The 17226-nt window shown below is 37.5% G+C and overlaps 1 protein-coding gene across 7 annotated transcripts in view; it reads left to right on the plus strand.

Moving 5' to 3' along the window:
* Ccdc88a (coiled-coil and HOOK domain protein 88A) overlaps positions 1 to 17226 on the plus strand; it is a 97403-nt gene that overhangs the window by 30713 nt on the left and 49464 nt on the right. For all 7 annotated transcript variants that reach the window (XM_090336903.1, XM_090336900.1, XM_090336904.1 and 4 more), the window contains exons 8-13: positions 3944 to 4116; positions 8212 to 8293; positions 10566 to 10724; positions 12544 to 12690; positions 13312 to 13456; positions 16138 to 16322. In XM_090336903.1, the coding sequence (XP_090193029.1) occupies positions 3944 to 4116; positions 8212 to 8293; positions 10566 to 10724; positions 12544 to 12690; positions 13312 to 13456; positions 16138 to 16322 (891 nt within the window). The remainder of the gene's footprint in view (positions 1 to 3943; positions 4117 to 8211; positions 8294 to 10565; positions 10725 to 12543; positions 12691 to 13311; positions 13457 to 16137; positions 16323 to 17226) is intronic.

Genomic DNA, 17226 nt, shown 5'->3' on the forward strand with positions numbered 1-17226 from the left:
CATCTTCCCCTTCCTCTTCCCTTTCCCTTTCCACTTGTGCTTCCCTCTTTCCCTTTTTCTTTTTTCCCTTTCAGTCTTTCCTCAGTGTACCACAAATACAAAAAAGGAAATATAAGAACCCATAATTGTTAATAAATAAGGTAGATTTTTTTTTTTTTTTTTTTTTTGCCAGTCCTGGGCTTGGGCTCAGGGCCTGAGCACTGTCCCTGGATTTTCTCAAGGCTAGGGCTCCACCATTTGAGCCACAGCACCACTTCTGGCTTTTTGCTATGTATGTGGTACTGAGGAATCGAACCCAGGTCTTCGTGTATGCTAGGCAAGCACTCTACCACTAGGCCAAACTCCCGGCCCCTCTTTTTTTTCTAAGTTAGTATTTTTCTGATTTTGTGCAGAAAAGGAGAATAACAGGTGTTCTGAATAAAATGTCCCAAAGAGATCTCAAATTTTTGTAGCATGATGAAGTGTGATCTGTAAAAAGAGAATTACTATAAGCTCTTTAAAACAGAACTTTGCTTTGTAAAAAGAGCAAAGTTACACTGATTTTTTTGCACTCTTTCAAAACCGTTTATGATTTTAGAACAGTTATACTTTGATGCATGAAGTGCTATTGTTTTCTTAAAAGCAGACCAAAATATTCTGCCATTCAAACAAACATACATTTTTTTTTTTTTTTTTTGCCAGTCTTGGGGCTTGACCTCAGGGCCTGAGGACTGTCCTTGGGCTTTTTTTTCTCAAGGCTAGTGGTTTGATACTTGAGCCACAGCACCACTTTTAGCTTTATTCTCTGTGGTACTGAGGAATCAAATCCGGGTCTTCGTGCATGCTAGGCAAGCACTCTACCTCTAGGCTAAATTCCTGGCCCCTTAACATACATATTTTTGTACATATTTTTATTATAATCATAAAGGTGATGCATAGACAGGATACTATTTCGTAAGTTAGGTAATGAGTACACTTCTTTTAGGGCAGTGTTATTCCTTCTCTCCCAGTTTTCCCCCCTAACCCCACCCATGAGTTGTATACTTCATTTTCAACCAAGTGGCTTACTGAGTACAACTGTTCTATTTACGTGTAAGAGACATTTTTGAGATTATTTGATTATTTTTGGAACCAATGGAAAGTCTACATAATAGAAATTGTTGATGAATTTTTCCCTAAACTATACTTATATCTCTTTTAGTTCTAATGAGAATGTTCAATTTTACTTCAGATATCAAAACTGAAGAAAATATAGGAAATCAAGAGAAATTTTAGAGCACAAATTAAAATTTTAAAAGTGGGTAAGTAGGCTAAAGAAGGAAAAGAGATGAATTAGGAAAAAAACAAAGAAGGAAAACACAAAAAAGCCACCCTCGTATGTACATCAAACTTTTCCTGAAATATTTAAGATTATTTTAATTTTTTTTTTTTTTTGCTGGTCCTGGGGCTTGAACTCAGGACCTGGGCTCTGTCCAGGTTAGCACTCTACCACTTGGGCCACACTACCACTTCTGACTTTTTCTGTTATGTGGCACTGAAGAATCAAATCCAAGGCTTCATTCATACAAGTCCAGCACTCTACCACTGGGCCACACTGCTAGCCCTCTTGATACATATTTCTATTGCAATTTCCATGTGATAAAATTTTATAAGGTAATATTTCATGTTTAAACAAAGGCTTGTACCTTAATGAATTAGTCATAGTATTAACTTTTAGGTTATCTTTAAATATTTGAACATAGGTGTTATACTTTGATTTGACTTTGTTGTCTTTACTGACGAACCTATGACCTAGAGCATTCTTTGTTTTATATTTTATTTTATTTTTTGCCATGATATATGAGCAAGGATAGTAAAAGAGACATGTCACCAAAAGAAATTCGTTCTTTACTGGAGAAGCCTGGGTATATTAAGTAATGGATATAGGAGGAAGGGAATTGGGGAATCATCTTTGATGTCATGAGGCTTCATCTTCCTCTTTCTCTTATTTCTTCTTCTTCTACAAGGATTTGAACTCAGAGTTTTATATTTGTGTTTGGCTGTTTTGCTTAGTGCTGATGAGCATGTCTCCAATCCTGCATTTTTCTGTTTAATTTGGAGATTAAACATTTCTTAGACATTTCTGCTTGGACTGGCTTTAAACTGTGATTCTCAGATCTTAGTCTCCTGAATAGCTAAGATTACCTCTATTGCCCAGCTCATTAACATGAATACGTGAATTTCTAAAAGCAGTAGTTGCAAGGAAGCAGATACTAAAATAAAGATAAACAGATAAATTCTAGTAGATGGTTAAAAGAAACAAAAACTAAGTAATGCTTCAGTAAGAGTAGACATGAACTGGTAAGAAATAAAGGTTATGAGTTTATGATCCAAAGGAAGTAAGCAACTCATTTTGTGTGGAGTAGCAGAAAATTTGGCATTACACTAGAAGATAAATTTTGTTTGCCTGAGAGATTTGAAAGAGAAAGATTTAGATAATTCACCAATGAAGAAAAATATTGGAAGACTATAGAGAAAATGGTGATAAAAGATACAGTTTTTGAGGGGCCGAGAGTTTAGCCTTAGTGGCAGAGTGCTTGGCTAGCATGCGCAAAGACCCAGGTTCGATTCCTCGGTACCAAAAAGCCAGAAATGGTACTGTGGCTCGAATGGTAGAGCTCTAGCCTTGAGAAAGCCCAAGGACAGTGCCCAGGCCCTGAGTTCAAGGCCCAGAACTGACAAAAAAAAAAAAAAGATACAGTATTTGAGTTAAATACCCCATAAAATACCTATTTATGAAAAAAAACTAAAGGAGCCTTCATGGAGGGCCTTTGGAGGAAGAAGTTAAAGGAAAGAAGATCATTGTGAGATAGAGCATAGGATACAGAGGTGAAGACTAGCCTGGAGGCTCAGCCTTACTATTGACTAATTGTGAAATCACAAAGGAATCTATCTCAGTACCTGGTACCTTACCTCCAGAAAAACAAGATTAAATTAAACCTTTCAGGTGTTATTCTCTCTAGCAATTGGTTTCTCGTGAATTATAAATGTCTAGAATAATAGTGTCCAATTCTGTCCTGATGGCAATATTTTATATCTTGGCGTTGCCCAATAATGTAACCATTAGCCCATGTGTTGCTGTGTACTTGAAGTGTGGCTGTCATGAGCAGAGAACTGAATTTTTAACTTTTAACTTTTAAATTGAATAACCACCTGTGCCCTACGACTGACCTCCCCCCACAAAAAATAAATAAAAATAAAAAAGAGGAGGTCGGGAGTTTGGCCTAGTGGTAGAGTGCTTGCCTACCATGCACGAAGACCCGGTTTTGATTCCTTGGTACACACATAGAAAAAAAAAACCCAGAAGTGGTGCTGAAGCTCAAGTGGTAGAGCTCTAGCCTTGAGAAAGTCCAAGGACAGTGCTCAGGCCCTGAGCTCAAGCCCAGGACTGGCAAAAAATTAAATTAAAAAATTAAGAAAAGAGGGAGACAGCTAAGGAAGTAGTGCTATGGTTCAAAGTGGTAGAGCATTACCCCTGAGCTGAAAAGCCCCAGGCCTGGCACAAAACAAAAGATACTTTCACCAGAGAATTTCTTGTCTCTCTCTGTCTCTTTCTCTGACTCTGTCTCTCTTTTTCTCTCTTTTCCTTTTTCTTTTTTTTTTTTTTTTTTGTAGGTCATGGGGATTGAATTTTGGGCCTGACTGCTGTCCCTGAACTCTTCAGCTCAAGGCTACCTCCCCATCTCTTGAGCCACAGCCCCACTTCCCATTTTCTAGTGATTAATTGGAAAAAGTCTTACTTTCTTTAGTGCCCACGCTGGCTTTGAATCTCGATCCTCAGATTTCAGCCTCCTGAGTAGCAAGGATTACAGGCTTGAGCCACTGGGCTCCCTACTGTGAATTTATTTTGATAGTGAATAATATTAAAGTTGGTTAATATATAGAACACTAAAAATTATTTTGTGTTTGTTTCTGTAATTTTTAGACTATCATAGAACTCTCAGAAGAGCGAGATGGTCTTCATTTTCTACCCCATGGCTCTTCATCTGCACAGTCACCTTGTGGTTCTCCTGGCATGAAGCGAACAGAAAGTCGACAGCATCTGTCAGTGGAACTAGCTGATGCTAAGGCTAAGATAAGAAGGCTTAGGCAGGAACTGTAAGTAGCTGATTTTCAAGACTCATTGCATTTATGTAATCACAAAAATGACATAAACAGTACTTTAGGCTTATAAACTATATTGATCAATGGACCCTATATTAAGTTTTCACTAATATTTGTTAAAATGAGAAAAATAAGACAGGACAAGCCCTGTAAGTCTAGATACTCAAAAAGCTGAGAGCTGAGGATAGCAGTTTGAAGCCAGCTCAGGCTGAAAAGTTCATGACATTTTTACAATTAAGCACCAAATGACTATAAATGTAGCTGTGGCCCAAGTAGTAGAGCACTGTCTTTTAGTGACAAAGCTTAGGGACAACAACAAGACCCTGAGTTGAAGCCCTCGTACTAAAACAACAACAACAAGGAAATGTAAAGTTTTCTTTCTTTCTTTCTTTCTTTTTTCTTTTTTTTCAGTCATGGGGCTTGAATTCTGGGCCTGGGTGCTGTCCCTGAGTTCTTCAGCTCAAGGGTAATGCTCTACCACTTGAGTCACACTGCAGTTTGTTCTGGTGGTTTATTGGAGATGAGAGTTTCACAGACCTTTGTGCCTGGGCTGGCTTTCAACTGTGTCCTCAGATCTCAGCCTTCTGAGTAGCTAGGATTACAAGCTAAAATATTTTTATTATAACAAAATTGTATCCTTCCTTGGCAAATCGTTGGGCTTATTTTTATTTATATTCCTTGAAACTCATCATACTGGGAACAATTGACACAAATAAATAAGCTCCGCTTTTTTTTTTTAATGTGTAGGATATATTTATTTATTTACTTGCTATCATATCTTCATTTAAAACATAAGTAATGAGATTGCTGGCTCGTGTTGCCAGTGTGCAAGAAGCTGCTCTGTTTTCAAGAAGCTGTACTATTTTGTATTCCTACTCCATTAAGCTCAGCTTTTAAAAAATGTTTTTGTAAGACTAAATTGCTGGTATATAATATAAAAATAATTTTTCTAAGATATTAATTTTGTGTGTATCTTCTATATCAAGTGTTTGAAATGTGTAACTCTACTTAGTAAAATAGTTACATTCAATAACTAAAATTATTTATTTGACTTTCTAAGATGTAAATATAAAATTATAAAATATAAATGTTACACATAGACATTCCTAAGTGAACCATTAACAAAAGCAGCCATTCTCTGCTGGATATCTTGAATTGTGTATTTTAGGAAGAACAAAGAATTTTTTTTTTAAGGAACTTTTTTCTCATTTTGGATTTTCTAGAATTTGAGCTTCAGGTTGTAGGTTTTAAATTTAAAACCCAATACATCAATTATATTTATTTACTGATTCTTTGATGTAGGTAAAGAAAGTAAGTTGAATATGCAAGGTATTTCCTATTTTATAGGAAAATTTGAAAATAGAAAAATACAGCTTTCATTTGTGGATGTCTGCATTATTATGTGTCTATTGAAGTGGACACGCCCAGGATATTTTACACACAGCTGCACCAGGAAAATTAGGGAGGAGATTGCTGTTATTAGTTTGACTGGCAGTTAATGGATAGGCTAAACAGTGAACACTAGTTCTTTGCATATAATTTAGCACAATCTTCTCGTCTTTAGATAAAGCATGCAATTAGAACTACAGTCCTGGCTGTGAATCTGTTGAACAATTTGCCTATGTTAGAATTTAATTCTCCAATAAAAATTACTTAGCTATGAAGTATATTAAAATTTCAACAACTTGGATGGACTGGCAAAATTTGGCTTCATAATATACTGATTAGAAAATGAAAATAAAGTTTTTAATAAATAAATCAATATGCTAGATAAAGCCAGTATTCCTAGTAATTAATACTTCATCAAGTATCATCTCATATCTTTATTGTTCCTTGAAAATGTTGTGTTCAAGGATTTCCTTCCTTCTTTCTTCCTTCCTTCCTTCCTTCCTTCCTTCCTTCCTTCCTTCCTTCCTTCCTTTCTTCCCCTTTCTCTCTCTCTCTCTCTCTCTCTCTCTCTCTCTCTCTCTCTCTCTCTCTCTCTCTCTCTCTCCCTCCCTCTCTCTCCCCCCCCTCCCCCTCTCTCTCTCTCTCTCTCTCTCTCTCTCTCTCTCTCTCTCTCTCTCTCTCTCTCTCTCTCTCTCTCTCTCTCTCTCTCTCTCTCTTTCTCTTTGTGGGTCATGGGGCTTGAACTTGGCCTGTCCCTGAGCTCTTTGGCTCAAGGCTACCACCCTTCCTTGGAGCCAAGCCCCACTTTCCAGTTTCTGGAGGTTAAATGGAGATGAGAGTCTCAAAATAAGAAAAGTTAATACAACAAATATGGTTGCTCAAGCCTGTAATCCTTCATAATCAGGAGGCTGAGATCTGAGGATTATGGCTTGAAGCCAGCCTCAGCAGGATCATCTGTAAGATTCTTATCTCCAATTAACCTTCAAAAAGCCAGAAGTGGAGCTGTGGCTCAAGTGGTAGAGAGTTATCCTTGAACACAAAACTCAGTTACAGTGCCTAGGCCCTGAGTTGAATCCTAGGACCAGCACCAAAACAAAAGATAAAAAGAAACAAATAGAAAATAAATACAAATGAGAACATTAATACAGCATTTCTAAATTTTTTTCTAAAGGTACCTTTAGCCTCTGCTGCTTAATAGTTTTTCTGGAGAGCACTTTTTGTAGCAAGTACCTTTGAACCTGTAGTTTAGTTTTAGAATTATGTCCTAAAATATGCAACATTTTATATACAGTGAGTTTTATTCCAAAGCATATAACCCACTTAGTTGCATATCCTCTGTCAAGGAAGTACTTTAGTATTAAAACTTACGGTTCTGGAGCTGGTGTGGTGGCTCACGCTTGTAATCCTAGCTATTTAGAAGGCTGAGATCTGAGGATAAAGGTTCAAAGCCAGCCTGAGCACACAAGGACCTGATACTCTTATCTCCAATTAACCTCTAGAAAACAGGAAGTGGGACTGGCTCAAGGGTAGGGCAGTAGCCTTAAGCTGAAGAGCTCAGTGAAAGCAGCCAGAACGAGTTCAAAGTACAAAAAAAAATAAGGTTCTGAAAAAGCCATATGAGAGGTGAACAATTGTTTATATAATAACCTTTTATTATTAAAAAACAGTTGAAATTCAGTTAGTGGAGTCTTTGAGGAGATTTCTTTGAGGCTCTGAAGGGAACATAGAAAAATGAAAATTAGAAATAAAACAGGTCGGGGCTGAGAGCGTGGACTAGGGGTAGAATGCTTGCCTAGCCTTCATGAAGACTTGGGTTCCATTCCTCTGTACCACATACACAGAAAAACCTGAAGTGGAGCTCTGGCTCAAGTGACAGAGCACTAGCCTTGAGCAAAAAATATCCAAGGACTGTGCCCAGAACCTTAGATCAAGCCCTAGGACTGGTGAAAGAAAGAGAAATGGGGGGGAGGAAGGAAGGAAGGAAGGAAGGAAGGAAGGAAGGAAGGAAACAGGTCAAAAAGGAAAAAAAAACACGAGTGTATTCATATTGAAAATACAGAAGCATGTTATACTTCTATAAGTTACAAGATAGAAGCTGGGCGCCAATGGCTCATGCCTGAAATCCTAGCTACTCAGGAGGCTGAAATCTGAGGATCGTGGTTCAAAGCTAGCCCAGGTGAGAAAGTCCATGAGACTCTAATCTCCAGTTAACCACCAGAAAACCAGAAGTGGTGCTGTAGCTCAAGAGGAAGGGTGGTAGCCTTAAGCTGAAGAGCTCAGGGAAAGCACCCAGGACCAGTGTTCAAGTCCCATGACAATCCAAAAAAAAAAAAAAAAAGAAACCGACAAAAAAAGCAAAGTTTTATATATTTCAATTAGTAAGTATATATATATATTTTTTTTCTTTAAGTCATTGTATATGTTGAAAATAGTTTGTAGACCTTTGAGGAGAAAAGCTGCTGTACAGTGAACTATGATGACATTTGTTGTTGAAGATAGCCTTTGAAAAACATGGAAGTGGAAAAATTGATGATATCCATTCATCTACATACCTTTGTTTTTTTTTTTCTGCTCTGTGTATGGTTACAGCTAATACTATTAGCTATTCAGTAATGACAATTCATTTATATTAACCCAAATAGGGAAATCATTTTTTTTAAGTGTTGAGTTTATGTTAAATAAGTATGTTATGTGTTTCAGGGAGGAAAAGACTGAACAGTTGTTAGACTGCAAACAAGAACTTGAACAAATGGAAATAGAATTTAAAAGGCTACAACAAGAGGTTTGTACCTATAATTGTTACTATACAGAACCCTCAAGTAATTGGAAATTGTGATATTTTTGTAACGTTGACCTCAATACTTCATATAAATAAATGAGATAATTGAACTTAAATTTAATGGCTTTTTCAGTGTTTCATCAAAAATGTTAGAGTCAAAACTAGAAACTAAAAGCCAGGTGTGGCTCATGCCTATAATCTTAGCTACTCAGGAGACTGAGATCTGAGGATCATGGTTTGAAGCCAACCTGGGCACTAAAGTCTATGAGACTCTTATCTCCAATTAACCACAAGAAAACCAGAAGTAGTGCTGTGGTTCAAGGGGTAGGGTGGTAGCCTTGAGCCGAAGAGCTTAAGGACAACTTCTAAGCCTAGAGTTCAAGTACCACAACAATAACAACAACAACAACAAAACCACCTAGAAATTAAGGTCTTTGGCAAGCACTCTACAACTAAGCCAAACTCCCAGCCCCAAGTAACTAGTATTTCACTTTAGCAATGCAGCTTGGCTCATGGTTTGCTCTACTGTGATTGATGATTGACTGATTGTGCTAGTACTGGGTCTTGAACTTAGGTCCTTGTTTGGCTTTTTTTTTTTTTTTTTTGGCCAGTTCTGGGCTTGAGCTCTGTCCTTGGACTTTCTCAAGGCTAGAGCTCTACCACTTGAGCCTCAGCACTACTTCCAGCTTTTTGCTATGTATGTGGTATCGAGAAATTGAACCCGGGACTTCATGCATGGTAGGCAAGCACTCTACCACTAGGCCAAACTCCCGGCCCCTTGTTTGGCTTTTTCAGTCATGACTAACACTTTACCACTAAAGCCATGCCTCCAGTTACAACATGTTTTCTGGTTAATTGGAGATGAGGTTCATGGGTCTTCTTGCCTGGGCTGGCTTCAAACTGATCCTTAGATCTGAGCCTCATGAGTAGACAGAATTAAAAGGATGATCCACTGGCACCCAGCATCATTTCATATTTTAAAGTTAACTTTTCCTCCTTACACTTATTAAATTTTAAGTAGAAGTTAACTTAGTTTTTAAACTCTTAAACTTTTTTGCTCATAATTGGGATATAAATACAAACATATGTTTAAATTCCCTTCTCTGCTTGGTTTAAAAAAACTTTGCATGACTTATATATTAAAAAATACTCAGAGAGTGGTATACTTTACATACCATATAATTTTCTTCAAAAAATATTTTTCCATGTGCTGGTGATCCATGCCTATAATCTTCATTACTCAGAAGCCTGAGACCTGAGGCTTGCAGTTTAAATCCAGCCTGGGAAGAAGGTCCAGTCTTTTTTTTTTTTTTTTTTTTTTTGGTCAGTTGTGGGGCTTGAACTGTGGGCTTGGGTGCTGTCTCAGAGCTCTTCAGCTCAAAGCTAGTGCTCTTCTACTTCCAGTTTTCTGGTGGTTAGTTGAACATAGGAGTCTCATGGGCTTTTGCACCCAGGCTGACTTTGAACTTCGATCATAAGATCTCAGCCTCCTGAGTAGCAAGGATTACAGGCATGAGCCACCAATGCCCTGGCTGTGAGACTCTTTATCTCCCAGTTTACCACCAAAAATCCAGGGGTAGCTCTGTGACTCAACTTAGAGCAAAACAGCTCAGGCACAGCACATAGACCCTTAGTTCAAGCCTCAGGACTGGCCCCCACCAAGAAAAAAGATGAATATAAATATATATATATATATGTATATATATATATATCACTATTTTTTTCAATATTATGTTATATAACCAAGAAATAAAAAGTTGAATGATTAATACTAAAACCATTTATGTGAGGCCGGGAGTGTGGCCCACTGGTAGAGTTCTCACCTTGCATGCATGAAGCCATTGGGCTCCATTCCTTGGTATTACCCAGATGAAGCCAAAAGTGGTGCTGTGCCTCAACTGGCAGCATACTAGCCTTGAGCAAAAAGTGTTCAAGGACAGTGCCCAGGCCCTGAGTTCAAGCCCCAATATTAGCAAAAAAGAAAAAAATAAAATAAAAATGAAAGCATTATTGCTGTGTACAGTGGCTCACACCTGTAATCCTAGCTATTCAGGAGGCTGAGATCTGTTCAAAGCCAGCCCAGGCACTAAAGTCTGTGACTCCTATCTCCAATTAACCACCAGAAAACCAGAAATGATGTTGTAGCTGACAGGGTAGGGTAGCAGCCTTGAGCTGAAGAGCTCAGGTACCACACCCATGCCCAGAGTCCAAGCCCCAGGACTGACTTAAACAAACAAACAAACAAACAAAAGCATTATTATTTGCTTCTATTTAGAACATGAATTTGCTTTCGGATGCTCGTTCTGCTAGAATGTACCGTGATGAATTGGATGCACTTCGAGAGAAGGCAGTCAGAGTTGATAAACTTGAAAGTGAAGTCAGCAGATATAAAGAGAGACTACATGATATTGAATTTTACAAAGCAAGAGTTGAGGTAGGTTGCGAAATAAAATGATTTCATAATAGTTTTTTTCCTTAAAATGCTAATGACTTTCAAAATGTATTTAATAAACAGGAATCATTTCATATTTTTTTTTTTGGTGTTTGTGGAAACGGGCTTGAACTTGAGTTGAGGCTTCATGCTTTCATTCAGCTTTCTTGCTCACGGTTGGTGCTGTCCCACTTTAACCATACCTGTAGACCATCATTGTGCCAATTATTTGGACATGGAGTCTAGCAGCTGTTTCTGCTTGGTCTGGCTTTGAACCTCAGCCACTATTACTGGATTTTAAACAAGGAATGTTTGAAATTAGAAGCAACAGTAAATGATAAATCAGGATTATTTAGACATTCGCAAATTGATTTTTTTGACATTAGGAAGTTCTTCCAACTCATTGATGTTTCTTTTTTTTTTTTTTTTTTTTTGGTGTTATATTATTGGTCTTGGGGCTTGAACTCAGGGTGTGGGAGCTCTTTGAGCTCAAGACTAGTACCCTACCACTGTAAACCATAGTGTCACTTCCAGTTTTTTGGTGGTTAATTGGAGATAAAGACTTTTTTCTGGGTTAATTTTCTTAATTTCTGTGAATGGAAGAGATTTTGGTCAGTCTCAATATGGGATATGCAAAATCAAGAATTGAAAGCATGAAGACCATTTTAGCCTTGTTACCATTAAATAGAGAAAATAGTGCTGCAGTACAAAACTTATTCATTCTTTGCCAGTTATTTAGATGTATGTGTGCATGCTATTATTAAGGAGTTCTCATCCATTTCTAATTGACTTAATATACTTTTTTCTTCTTTGTGGTAGTGCCATTTGAACACAGCATCTCACAGTTCCTAGGCACTAGAAACACCATCAGCCCTTTTTGCTTTAGTTATTTTTTTAGTAGGAATTTGAGTTTTTGCCCAGGTCGGCTTTATTTAGATCCTTCATATTATGTCTCCTGTATTACCAGGATGACAGGCTTACCCCACAATGTCCATTATTGATTGACCTGGAATCTCACTAACTTTTCCCTTTGGCTAACCTGAAACATTGTTCTTCCTGATTTCCACTTCTCTAAGCAAACAGGATTATAGGCCTGACTTACTGAGACCTACTTAATATACTTTTCTAGACTGACTATGTTTGTACAATGTGGGTTCAATTCCTTGATACCACATACATAGAAAAACCTAGAAGTGGTACGATGGCTCAAGTGGTAGAGAAAGCCCAGGGACAGTGCTTTGGCCCTGAGTTCAATCCCCAAGACTGGCAAAAAGAAATATTAAGCATACTGCAATGATAGAAATATTCATTCTGCTATAAAGTAGTTGGCATTTTGATTGCATAGTAGCTTAAATTCTGGAGGGTAAATCAATTCAAAAAACAGCAACTGTATTTCTGTTAATAGCCTATTATTACATCAAGCTGTTTATAGACTGTCTTGATGTTTTAGTTTACAATTAAAAATGTTTATGTCATGGGCCGATGGTTAGTTTACAAGAAAAAAATGTTTATTCCGGGGACACACCCGTAATTCTAGCTATGCAGGAGGCTAAGATCTGAGAATCGAAGTTAAAAGCAGCCCAGGCATGAAAGTCCCGTGGGACTCTTATCTCCAGTTAACTACCAGCAGTGGCGTTGTGTGGCTCAAGGGGCAGAGTGCAAGCCTTGAGCTGAAGAGCTCAGGTATAACGCACAGGCCCAGAGTTCAAGCCCCATGACCAAAAATTAAATGTTTATGTTATAGACGTTCAAAAACTTAAGAGATGACCAAGCGCATTGTGATTTTTTTTTAAATAAAAAAACCCTTTCAAAATGATTATAGGAATTAAAAGAAGACAATCAAGTTTTGTTAGAAACAAAAACCATGTTGGAAGATCAACTAGAAGGAACTCGAGCTCGTTCTGACAAATTACATGAATTAGAAAAAGAGAATTTACAACTAAAGGCTAAACTGCATGATATGGAAATGGTAAGATTTATCAAGTAAAATGAGTTGTATAGTAACTAAGGAAATGATCTGTGATCCATCTGGTTTTTCCATAATGAAAAAGATATCTAGAGTCTTTGAGGCTTCAATGAAGAATGATAGAGCGAGAAAAATGATTAAAAAAAAGGTAGATTGTAAGTATATATGGACATGCCCAAATTAAATCCCCTCTTACGACTAATGGATGCAAATAAAAAATGTGGAGAAAAAGATGCCTAAATAAATGTTTCTAAGTTGATGTAAGTACTTATGTAGGAGTTTTTGTTTTCTTTACATACAACCATTACTTATTAATTTTGTCATTTGCTTTTCTTCATAATAATTGATTGTATAAGTATAGCATCAAAAACATAGAAATAAAGCTATTTTGCTAAAATTACATCACTAAATCAATATATTGACTATGAAGATACATTTTTACAGTGTCCCAAAAAATAATTTTAAAAGGATAGGACACCCCTGTTAGTAATGATTGCTATTAATTAAATATTTTGAAAAAATCAAAACTTACTATTAAGTTTTTAATAAATTTTATGAGTAATAAAATAGTGGATAGCAATTGTATTGTTTCTTAGTTTTTGTCTTATGCTTTCTAATAAAAAGGAACGAGATATGGATAGAAAAAAGATTGAAGAATTAATGGAAGAAAATATGACCTTAGAAATGGCTCAGAAACAAAGTATGGATGAATCATTACATCTTGGCTGGGAGCTGGAACAGATATCTAGAACTAGTGAACTTTCTGAAGGTATTCCCAGTTTTGTCTTAATTAAATTAATAGAGGAATTAAATAATAGAGGAATAAATTTACACTTGCAATTCTGGCTATATTAATACATTTCTTGGTTTTGCTGAGATAACTCCAAATGCCAATGCCTAACCAAATTTGATTTCATACAGTAATATATTTCTATTTTTAAGCCAATTTCTTGTCATTATATTTCTTAAAATACAATTTTATGAGTGTAAGAACAAGATTTAAAGCCGGAAGCAGTGGCTCACGCCTGTAATCCTAGCTACTCAGGAGGCTGAGATCTGAGCATCAGGGTTCAAAGCCAGTCTGGGCACAAAAGACCCTGAGATTCTTATCTCCAGTTAATCATTAGAAAATGAGAAGTTGGGCTATGGCTCCAGGGGTAGGGCAGTAACCTTGAGCTGAAGAGCTCAGGGACAGCGCCAAGGTCCAGAATTCAAGCTCCATGACCCACCAAAAAAAAAAAAAAAAGAAGATTTAAATGGTACTATTTCATGTTAATATTAAAAGAGTATGGATACCAATTCATTGATTTCTTTTAGAAATATAGTCATCTAGCAGTAAAACAGAAAAGTCCTGGTCAGCAATGTTTTTTGACTATAGACAAACTGGAATGGGAAATCAGAAACAGAAGATACATGAATATTTAGTCAGAAGAAGGTGAAAGGTCTTCATGACTACTTTCATAAATCTAACCATCATTATAGGAGCTTACTTACCAACTAGTCTTATTACTGCATATGATGAAAAACCACCAAATAAATTTTTAACTTTTGGTTCTTTTACCTAGGGTCCAGATTGACTTGCCTTCTTTCTTAAAATTGGGCATATTTACAAATAATTCAATTATTTGGGTCATACTATTTTATACATTAGTGTTGATATATTTTTAAAAAATTAAGCCAGGTCAAATTTATTAAAATAAAGACCTGAAGATACAGTTTTAAGGTAGTTTTAAGGTATAGTTTAAGGTAGATTTATGTTCTGAGTGAATTTATAATCTAGTACTTATAGAATAATTACACAGATGACTCATTGTAGCTGCGTGCAAATGGCTTTGCCTGGACTCTTAGCTAATCAGGAGGCTGAGATCTTAGGATCATGATCAAGCTGGCCCAGGCATAAAAGTCGTGATGAGACTCATATCGCAATTAAGCACCCCAAAACCAGAAATGGTGCTATGGCTCAAGTGGTCAGTGCTAGCCTTGAACATAAAAAAGCTCAGGAGCCAGGTGCACTGTAGCTCACGCCTGTAATCCTAGGCTGAGATCTGAGGATCAAGGTTCAAAGCCAGCCTGGGCTGGCTTGAACTTGAGACTCTTTATCTCCAATTAACCTCTAGAAAATGGGCAGTAGGGCTTGGCTCAAGGATAGGGCAGTAGCCTTGAGCTGAAGAACCCAGGGACAGTGCCCAGACCCAGAATTCAAGCCCCATCACCCACAAAAAAGCATGTTGCAGACTAATCTTATTTACTTAAGATACATGGATGAGAGTTGATTGCATTGAATCATGAACAGGGGAAAAAAAATACATGAACTTGCCAATAATAATGATTGAGTATTAAACAGTGTTTTAACAGCCCAGTGCTGATGGTATATGCCAATAATCCTATCTACTCAGGAGACTGGGATCTGAGGATACTGGTTTAAAAAAGAAAACCCTAGCAAACAAATCAAGAGCTTTGTATGTCCAGGTAACAGAGCAAAATGCTTAGCTGTGGCTTTTTTTTTTTCCTGTGGGGGGGTGGGTGGGTCATGGGTCTTATACTTGGCCTAAGGCTGTCCCTGAGCTCTTAAGCTCTAGGCTACTGCCCTACCCTTGAGCCAAGCTCCACTTCCTGTTTTCTAGAGGTTAATTGGAGATAAGATTTTTAGGTCCCTTTTGTGCCCAGACTGGCTTTTAACCTTGACACTCAGATCTCAGCCTCCTGAGTAGCTAGAATTACAGGTGTGAGCCCTGGCATTTGGTTGTCTGTGGCTTTTTTTTTTTTTTTAAGTGGAGGTGTCACAGTGTTTTTATTTATATTTTAAAATTTTTTGTTTTTGTCTTTTCTGATGGTCCTGGGGCTTGAATTCAGGGCCTGGGTGCTGTCCCTAACTTTTTTTGCTCAATACTAAATACTACTTGACTTGAGCCTGACCTCTATTTCAAGCTTTGTTGTGCTTAACTGGAAATAAAAGTCTCACATACTTACCCTATCCCTGGGCCTGGACGTTGTTCCGGAGCTTTTCAGCTCAAGGCTACCACTCTACCTCTAGAGCTATCACACCACTTCTGGTTTTTTACTAGAGGTTAATTGCAGATAAGAGTCTTCTTTCGGGGCCGGGAGTTTGGCCTAGTGGTTAAAGTGCTTGCCTAGCATGCACGAAGACCCGGGTTCGATTCCTTGGTACCACATACATAGAAAAAAAGCCGGAAGTGGTGCTGTGGCTCAAATGGTAGAGCTCTAGCCTTGAGAGAAGTCCAAGGACAGTGCTCAGGCCCTGAGCTCAAGCCCAGGACTGGCAAAAAAAAAAAAAAAAGAGTCTTCTTTCTGGTCTTTAGTGCCCAGCTGGCTTTGAACCTTAATCCTCAGATCTCAGCCTCTTATGTAGCTAGGATTACAGGTGTGAGTCACCAAGCCCGGCTAATATTTTAAATATTAAGAGTAAACATATATATTTCAATATTGTAGCACCACAGAAATCCTTGAGCCATGAAGTGAGTGAGTTGACATCAAGTAGGTTATTAAAGTTGGAGATGGAAAACCAGAGTTTGACAAAAACTGTAGAAGAACTTCGGAGTACTATGGATTCTACAGAAGACAACACTTCCAAAATACTGAAAATTGAAAAAGAAAATCAAAGACTGAATAAAAAGGTAAATAAAAATGTAATATTTACTGTAATGTTAAATATATATAAATATAAATAAGTAGCATAATTATTTTGTTTTTCATGTATCCTTAGTATTTTTAACTTACTATATAGACTTTTCATGCATTTTATGTGGTAAACAAACCTTTTATACCTATTACTCAGTTTTGTGTTTTTCCCCAATCTTAGGGACTGGACTGAGGGCCTGAGCATTGTCCTTTCCTGAAGGCTAGTGCTCTATCATTTGAGCCACAGCCCTACTTCTAGCTATTCAATATATATGGTATCAAGGAATTGAACCCAGGTCTTTGTGCATGCTAGGCAAGCACTCTACCACTAGGCCAGACTCCTGGCCCCCTATTATTCAGTGTTAACAATTATTAACTTACAGTCTTATATCATTTGTACCCCTACCTACTTTGCCTGTATCAGAATAATCCTGAAGCAAACCCTGGACAGCATATTGTTTATCAACAAAATAAGTGATACACATACGCACACACACATACATGCACACATGCACGCACACATATAAAAAAATTAATTTTGAGCTGGGTGTGCTGGCTCACACCTGTAATCCTAGCTTCTCAAGAGGCTGAGATCTGAGGATTGAAGTTCAAAACCAGCCCAAGCTCTAAATAACATGAGATTCTTATCTCCAATTAATCAGTTAAAAAAAGGGAAGTGGGGCTGTGTCTCAAGGGGTAGGGCAGTACCCTTGAGCTGAAAAGCTCAAAGACAATGTCTAGTTCCAGGGGTAGGGCAGTAGCCTTGAGCTGAAGAGCTCAGGGACAGCACCCAGGTCCAGAGTTCAAGCCCCATGACTGACAAAAAAAATAATTTTGGCGAGGCGCTAGTGGCTCACACCTCTAATCATAGTTACTCAGAAGGCTGAGATCTGAAGATCA

The sequence above is a fragment of the Megascapheus bottae genome, chromosome 7 (genome assembly GCF_031878675.1).
Source record: "Megascapheus bottae isolate mThoBot1 chromosome 7, mThoBot2.hap1, whole genome shotgun sequence".
Classification (NCBI taxonomy): Eukaryota; Metazoa; Chordata; class Mammalia; order Rodentia; family Geomyidae; genus Megascapheus; species Megascapheus bottae.